General features: G+C 37.7%; 1 protein-coding gene across 1 annotated transcript in view; it reads right to left on the bottom strand.

Annotated features, from left to right (window-relative positions):
• Nucleotides 1-1,481: 1,481 nt before the first annotated feature.
• The window catches only part of LOC149135459 (uncharacterized), a 7,657-nt gene continuing 239 nt past the window's right edge, over nucleotides 1,482-8,899 (bottom strand). Inside the window, exons 1-2 of the mRNA XM_089352160.1 lie at nucleotides 2,322-8,899; nucleotides 1,482-1,754 (exon numbers count right to left, since the gene is read on the bottom strand). The exon at nucleotides 2,322-8,899 is cut by the window's right edge and continues 239 nt beyond it. Of these exons, the coding sequence (XP_089208286.1) occupies nucleotides 1,719-1,754; nucleotides 2,322-2,639 (354 nt within the window). The 5' untranslated portion in view covers nucleotides 2,640-8,899 and the 3' untranslated portion in view covers nucleotides 1,482-1,718. The remainder of the gene's footprint in view (nucleotides 1,755-2,321) is intronic.

The raw sequence follows: 8,899 nt of genomic DNA, 5'->3' as shown, positions 1-8,899 counted from the left end.
TAGCACAAGACCAGAAATTTCGGGGCAGGGGCTAATCGATTACATCGACCATAGGGCTCAACTGCTGCTTTTTTTATCGACTCAGACAGGACGAAAGGACGAGCTTCTCTCAGTTTCCATAAAACACTTGCCCAAGTTGCCGTACAGAGGAACTGAACCCGCAACCATGAAGTGGGAAACCGGCTTCTTACTACACATCCACGCCTGAAATTTCTCATGCTAATACAGTTTATGGAGTTATAGAAATATCCAAGGATAGCCTGATCTTGTATAAATATCAAATTTTATTAGGTTTTCTAAAGAGTTTATGGCAGTTTGTGGTTAGATCTGAAGTAAGATTAAGAAGGTTAACTGTGTCTAAATTGATAGCTCTAGTTATACTTAGGCAGAATGTACTGAATATGTGTATAATTTCCTTTCTTTGTGTGTCTAATATACGTCCGTTTGAACTAATTAATAGAGCTAATTAGTCATCTATGTCAAGATTGAAATTATGTGATGTAAATATCTAAGAACATTTAAAATGTGTAATTTTACAAGATCGCATACTTCATCGTTGGCATTTCATCGTATAATTACATTAATATATAATATAATATTGCCTTCAAGCTTTGACACAAGGCCAGCAATTTCGGGGGAAAGGGTGAAGATAATTACATCAACCTTGGTGTTCACTTGGTATTATGTTATCCCTTTCATCCCCGAAAGGGGACGAAAGACAAAATCAACCCTGTCGAAATTTGAACTCACAACGTAAAGACAGGCGAAATGCCGCTCAGCATATTATCGATTCTGCCAGCTCGCCGCCTCCGCCTTAACATGTAATACCACATTAACAGAGGACAACGAACTGGCAGGATCGTTACCGCATTGTAATTTTTTTTTCAGATCTTTTACGTTCCGAGTTCAAATCACGCCGATGTCAATTTTGCCTTTCATCTTTCGAGTTCGATAAAATAAGCATTGATCAAGTACTGCGATCGATATCATCGACTAGCCCCTGCCCTCAAAATTTTAGGCCTTGTGCCTATAGTTGTTGTTGTTGTCACTCCGTCGCTTACGACGTCGAGGGTTCCAGTTGATCCGATCAACGGAACAGACTGCTCGTGAAATTAACGTGCAAGTGGCTGAGCACTCCACAGACACGTGTACCCTTAACGTAATTCTCGGGGATATTCAGCGTGAGACAGTGTGACAAGGCTGACCCTTTGAAATAGGGGTACAACAGACACAGGAAGAAAGAGTGAGAGAAAGTTGTGGTGGAAGAGTACAGCAGGGTTCGCCACCATCCCCTGCCGGAGCCTCGTGGAGCTTTAGGTGTTTTCGCTCAATAAACACTCACAACGTCCGGTCTGAGAATCGAAACTGCGATCTCACGACCAGAGAGTCATTGCGCCTCCACGCACACACACATATATATATATATATATATATATATATATATATATATATATATATATTGTTGAACCGAGTGAAAAAGAGAGAGAGAGATGCATTTTTATATTTGCTATACCTTGTATAGTACAGATAAGCGTTTGATTGGAAGGCAGTATTTGCCTGTATAGCTGTATTTCTAATACAAACTTATGAACGCGCACATACAGACAAATAAATTTTTTGGCTTTTGTTGGTTTCGTTTCGTTTCTTTCAAAATATAACTAAACGTATAAAACTTGAAAATATATATTTTGAAAGATAATACTTCCAAGTTTTATGTTTTATGTCATTTTCGTAAAAGATACATTCATTAAAAACTGCAAAAGAAAAAAAAGATAAATATTGTTACGCTCTTCATAAACCATAATCAAATTTGAAATTTTGTGCGTAGCTACGTTTCAAATATTGGAACTTAAAATATAAAGAACAATGAAATATAGACAGTATCGTGTTAAATACTAGAAATGTAAAAACAATATAGTCACAATTTTAATATTCATTTCATTCAGTAATATATTTTGAATCTTATTAAACATTATTCATCGTTTATTTGGCTTTAACGTGTGTGTTTGTTTAGGTAAGTATGAATACATTCATGTACGAGTAATGTGCCAACCTACAAATAGATACACGTCTGTGTGTGGTTACATACACAAATATACACACATATGTCTGCATGGGTGTGTGTGTGTATGCAAATAGATAGACAGACACATAGACAGATATATAGAGAGAGACAGACAGACAGACATAGACAGATAGAGATATATGGACGGATGGATGGATACACACATGTATTCCTATATATATATATATATATTATACAAATGTGCATGTGTATATAGATAGATAGATAGATAGATAGATAGATAGATAGATCTCACCTCCTTTGCCACTTTCGTTCCGTCTTTCTTCGGTTTCACTTCCTCTGTATCTCTGGCGCACTCCTCCTTATCGCTTTTGCCATTTTCGTCTTTCGTTGCTTCAATTGCTACACCAATTTCCGTTTCTTTTTGGGCTTTCTTCACAGCCTTCTCACTCTGAGAAGGTTTGTGGCACTGCATCCTCATATGGCCTCTCACTCCGCATTCGTAACAATTCGGTCGACGACCCTCAACAATTACTTTGAGAGAACTTTCTCCCGCAATCTCTATTTGGTAGGGGATCTCCTCAATGTCTTCGAAGGTGGCAAAAAGCCACATCTCGACACCGCATCCTCACATGCTCATTCTTTCCACTGGTTCCGATTCGGGACTTTCCGGTGGCACTCTTCCAATTCTAGTCCGACCACTGCGCCTTCCCCTATACGTGGGTAGCAGCGTCACCTTGTCAGATCGTAAAACAGTGGTGGAATGTGAGGCCGCCTCTTCTTTGGTGGCAAACCTCACCTCCACCGTTCCAAACTTCTTTCTCCGGCTTACGAAAGTTGCCTCTTTCATCAGGGGTCCCAAACATTCCTCCACATCGTCTTCTGATAGTATTTCAATTTTACTGGTGGCGACCTCTTACGTGCGGTGCACCACCGTCCTATCGCTCTTATCGTTGACCGTTTCCTCAGGAGGGACCAGTTTTATTGCGTCTCCCTCTCTTTGCACAAATTGTCCCCTTATTACATCGTCTGTATTCATTTTTATCTGCTTTGCTTCCAACGGCGCAGCTGCTCCCTCTGCAGTGCCTTTTACATAATGAAAAGCGAACTTTTCATCCCCACAATGGGGAGAAAAAGACCAAAAAAAAAAAAAACAATTACGCGCGAGTCGCTTCAACAATAATTTCAACAGTGATATAAAAAAATTTTAAGAACGGACAATCTCAAAGAGAAAGCCTTCAACAATCCAGCCGTGGTCAAAAATGCTGAGACTCAAACAAAAAGTTGTTACTGAGACGGCGACGTCCTCTCAACGATTAGCCAGAGATGAATTTTAAAATAAGAATATCTGAAATAAACTCGAATGCTCTCACAAACGAGAATACTAAAAATGAACCCGACCGCTCTCAAAAATTAAGGTAAAAAACGGAAAAATAATCCAGAATCCTAGCCCGGTACTGGATCGATCCCAAAATCTAATCAGTTCGTGCTAGTTACGAGGCTGAACATCCCTGGAAGTTTAATCCGAATCCATCCAGCGGTTCTTGAGATAACTTGTCCACGGACAAACAAACAAACAAACAGGACCTGAAAACACTTCCTCCGCCTTCGCTAAGGCGGAGGTAATAGTTAAATTAAATTCTGAATTTAAATTTATATTTAGTTAGTTTATTAGCCTAGAATCGAACAAAAAATATAAAACAATAACCTGCAAAGTGTTAACGCTTCAATTGTAAAATAACGAAACTTGATGATTGGCGATTCAAATCTCGCTACCGCTACAGAGTTTCCCCTAGCAAACAGGACAGATTTATTTTCTACGGATTACTGAAGGAGAAAATATTAAACATCTTACGATATATATTTGAGTGGTTGACGGCGAGAAAAGCATTTGATGTGAAAATAATTCTTATAACATACAGCAAAGTAAAATCGATGTAAAACAATCTTCAAAAATGTTGGTTATATACAAATTTTATATATTTTCTTCTCTAGAGACTAACACTTACAATTCTGCGATACCCTCATGAATTATTCAAATACTCTACTAAATACCATTTAACTTGCAATTTCAATCTCAAAGTTTTTCCCAAAATAATTGAAACTTCGCTCACGTTTTATTAAACAGGTATAAATATACATACCTACACATTTATATGAACTTCAACAACACTCCTTTGTGGAATTCTATATTCATTTTTGTATTCAGTTACACTCCACTGTGTTTCATATGGCGTTCTTCATGCCAAATTGGAAACCGCTTCTATTAGTAACGATAACATTATCAAGACTTGTAAGGGCAGAACATATTTTTCCTTTCTGTAGTTAGTTTATAATTGGTCAGGTTTTAAAGTTTCGACAGTATTTTATATATAATGAATATAAAACTTCAACTTGAAGACAGTTAGTTAGTGATGGTTTGCGTTGGCAAAAAGAAAAAAAAACAATAACATTTATAACATGAAGTAATTCTGCACGCTGTGAAAAAGGATGAATTCTGCCGTTTTATATTAGACTTTCTTTTGAGAAGAGCTTAGCCTGAAGCATACAAATTCGCCGTTCCTCAAATGTATATTAATACACAGTCAATGCAGAAACCTCTTCGTGCTTGAGCTAGAAAAACTGAAGCCACGTATTTTGAGAAATAGACTGAGTTAGGACCGACTGGGGACTACTCTACAACAATAGGTGTTTTAGTCTTTCGAGGCTGCATATGCACTGCTTTTACGAATTAAATGGAGCTCCTTTGGAAACGCACCTCTCCAGGAAAATGAAATGCAATTAAAAAATATATATACAAAATAAATGACGTATGCAAAAAATTAGATTCATCCATTTTTAAGTATTTTATACTAATAAAATAAAACAAACGGAAAATGGGCACTCGCTAGTATAAAGAAACATGTCGGACGATACAAGGGGGTGGGTAATTTTCTTTTACCAATCAGGTATTAATGATACGAGGGGCCAAATACCCGCCTTACTTCAAATGTAATATTCTTACCTTACAATCAAGAGTCCAGAAGGATATTTTCAACTACTACACGCACTTTTATATTTTAAAAGCAGTTTTCGAGATCAAATCCCAGTACCATATCCTAACGAACATGTTAAAACATTTACGTACCAATATTATTGTTGATTAAATGTATAGCCTAAAAGGTGTGTATTATATTAACTAAGCAAAAAGATTCATTCTCGCTATAAGTGAGGAAAAGAAATATTTTTTCAATTATAATAAAACTTCAGGAAAGAAAGATAATAAAGGTTTATGTTGTATAACGGAACCTCATGCTGTCTCTTTGTTGTAATAGTTTTTCTCTAAATTAGATGTCTGTCTTTCAGAAATACAGCTTTATTTTACTGATTTTAAAGACATGAGTAGTTTCAGATGTTCACATTTGTTTCTTTGGCTGTCTGGTGAGACACAAAACATTAAAATAATTCAGTATTGTATATTAAACAGAAATTCGTGGCACTCCATCGGTTACGACGACGAGGGTACCAGGTGATCCGATCAACGGAACATCCTGCTCGTGAAGTTAACGTGCAAGTGGCTGAGCACTCCACGGACACGTGTACCCTAAACATAGTTCTCGGGAAGATTCAGCGTGACACAGTGTGTGACAAGACTAGCTCTTTGAAATACAGGTACAACAGAAACACGAAGAAAGAGTGAAAGAGTACAACAGGGTTCGCCACAGGAGCCTCGTGGAGCTTTAGGTATTTTTGCTCAATAAACACTCAATGCCCGGTATGGATATCGAAACTGCGATCCCACTGCGATCCCATAACTGCGAGGCCACTGCGATTCCTAACCACTGGGCCATTGCCCCTCCACAATTCAGTACTGTATATTAAACAGAAATATGCAATACTTATCATCCGTCTAAACCCAGACCTATGAGTTTTTTGTTTTGTTTTGTTAGTTATGTTTGTTATACTGCATTTTGGTTCCATTCATGAGACCAATCACTTAATTATTCTATTTCTGATAAAGAGACAGACAGACAGAGACTAGTGATTGTTTGAGCGACTTGTGAAGTTCTCAATCGAACCCATCTGGTTTACCAAAATATGTAATCATTTTCTTTATTTAAATCCAACATTTACTACAAGGTTTCCTGAAATATTTTGACGCATTCCAGTTTTGACGACACATCGACTAAGTGAATAAGGAAGTTGTCTGCTCATTGTTAGTGAGATAATCCGAAGATTGAAATGATTTCCATTTGTTAAAGACAAAATACCAACTATTTTCGCATTTGACTGCTGCACCCGATTCATGTTTTCAACAAAACACACTCTCACACGCACAACATACACACACAGCCTCAACACCTGCCATAGTTGTCAATCTTTACATTCGTCAACCAATCGACTCACCTATTTCACATAAATAGCAACACTAAATGACTTCAGCAACTTCTAACCAAAATAAAAATTAACGAAACCTTGAAATTAGTCATCTGTTAATCCATTAGAAGCAATCAGCGTTTTACAAATTATCGACACTAAATTCTGTGTAAGCCAGATAAGCATTTCTACTGGCATGGAAATCTCACGAGAATTGGTGATACGCCTCGAGATCTTGCAGTCTCAACCACATTCCCTCATCGCGTCACTTCTACTGAGTTTCATCTCATAATCCCCACACTAATGACTTTGGCCAATCCTTTCTCACTGGAACCTCCCTCATTCATCACCTTTTTCTTGTAGTCATTTACAGACATACGTTCGAGGTAGACATTATCTATTATGCTCTCAGATACATTCGTTCGTCTTCCTGTCAATTATTTTAATGTTATTTGAATTAATACGAAAAATATTTTTATCGTGATATTTTATGGGTTTTTTTTAGCTCTATTCTCATTTTGCAATTTGTGTCTATCATTTATGAACTTTGAATACATTTTACCTCTTTTCAAACAAACGATGATGCTGTGCCAAGTACAAAAGAACGAACGAATTTACCTGGCAACCCAATATATTCATCCGACCAGTCTCAAAGAGCCTACCAAGCTTATGCATGTTGCTTCTTCTGATTGAGAGATAGAAATATAATAATGGATGAAAGAAATTCCTAAAAGTCATTGGCTAAAATTGTTCGTGCGTAAAAGAGGGCAAAGATGGAATGAAGATTATTTGTGAGGCCAAATTGTAAAGCATTTCATATCAGGTTTATGACACAAAACCAAGTATAGAGTGCGACAGAAAAAAGTCCCTCCATCCTTGTTATTTTGAGGCATATTAGCAAGCAATGTGGGTATCAAATTTTGGCACAAGGCCAGCAATTTGGGGAAAGTAGAGTACGTCAATTAAATCGACTTCAGTATTCGTCTGGTACTTATTTTATTTTATCAACCCTGAAAGGGATGAAAGGTAAAGTCGCCCTCGGAGGAATTTGAACTCGGAACGTAAAGACGGACGAAACGCTACTAAGCACTTTAACCGGCTTGCTAACGATTCTACCGGTTTGCTGCCTTAATAATAATCCTTTCTACTATAGGCACAAGGCCTGAAATTTTGGAGGAGGGGACTAGTTGAATACATCGACCCCAGTGTTCTATTGCTACTTATTTTATGAACCACGAAAGGATGAAAGGCAAAGTCAACCTAGGCGGAATTTGAACTCAGAACGTAAAGACACGAAATACCGCTAAGCATTTCGCCCGGCGTGCTAACGTTTCTTATTTCTTTATTGCCCACAAGGGGCTAAACATAGAGGGGACAAACAAGGACAGACAAACGGATTAAGTCGATCACATCGACTCCAGTGCGTAAATGGGACTTCATTAATTAACCCCGAAAGGATGAAAGGCAAAGTTGACCTCGGCGGAATTTGAACTCAGAATGTAACAGTAGACGAAATATCGCTAAGCATTATCGCCCGGCGTGCTATCGTTTCTGCTAGCTCGCTGCCTTATATTAGCAGGTAATGTTAGGCAGGTGGTAAGGGTGTCTTCATGTAGCTAATGTTTCATGTTTTTTTTTCTTTTTCTTTTTCAATTGCCATCATGGTTTGAGCTGGTGCACACCACCCGTTTGCTTTAGAAACGCCTGTCAAACTGTAAAATGTGGGAAGATTTTTGTACTGCGCCTTGTAGTATGAATTTCAGATATTCCGTATTTGCTCATGTAGCCTAGGCACACCAGAATGGAAAACACCAACGTCAAAGCGATGACGATAATGACAACAACGAAAGCAATGATGAAGATGACAACGAAGACGACGATGTTAGGAGGAAGAGGAGGAGGAGGGGAAGAAGTGAAGGAGAAGTAGGAGGCAATGCTGGCACTGATATTTAATATCATCTGAACATATTGGAAATATGATAATTAAAATCAGAATAGAAATCATCACGCTGTGCACAAATCATTGATATATTTGAAACAAATAAGAAAAACATAATATTAGTCAAGAAAACAACACATATAAGACATTATAAAATAAGTCAGACTTTATAAGTAACTTACTTCGTCATTAAAAAATCTGAAAATTCTGAAAATTCTTTATCAATGCATCACACCTCCTCAATCTAACTGGCATCTACGTTGCATGTAGGCTTGACTATGTGTTTTTGAGAAGTTCACTTCGCGAATCTGTAGTTTTGGGTTCTACCCTACTTCGCGGCAGCTTTGGTAACTTTGAGAAATGTCTTGTAAATTAGGTTCTTATTTCTAGGGCCAATCAAAGCCTATGAGTTGGCAGAAACCGTGAGGAAGCTTGCTAGAGAGGCTGCTTTGTCATTGTGTAGTAGACTTAATCTGTCACCAAATCTAATACAACTACCTGGCTATTAAGGCCCTTTAGAAAAAGTGAATCTGTTGCTAAAGTTCGGGTCAAGTCTTTAATCAAAAGTTTACTTCCTT

The sequence above is a fragment of the Octopus bimaculoides genome, chromosome 5, assembly GCF_046866305.1.
Source record: "Octopus bimaculoides isolate indiv1 chromosome 5, ASM4686630v1, whole genome shotgun sequence".
Taxonomy (NCBI): Eukaryota; Metazoa; Mollusca; class Cephalopoda; order Octopoda; family Octopodidae; genus Octopus; species Octopus bimaculoides.
The sequence above is the reverse complement of the archived record's forward strand: the minus strand, read 5'-3'. Positions and strand labels throughout refer to the sequence as shown.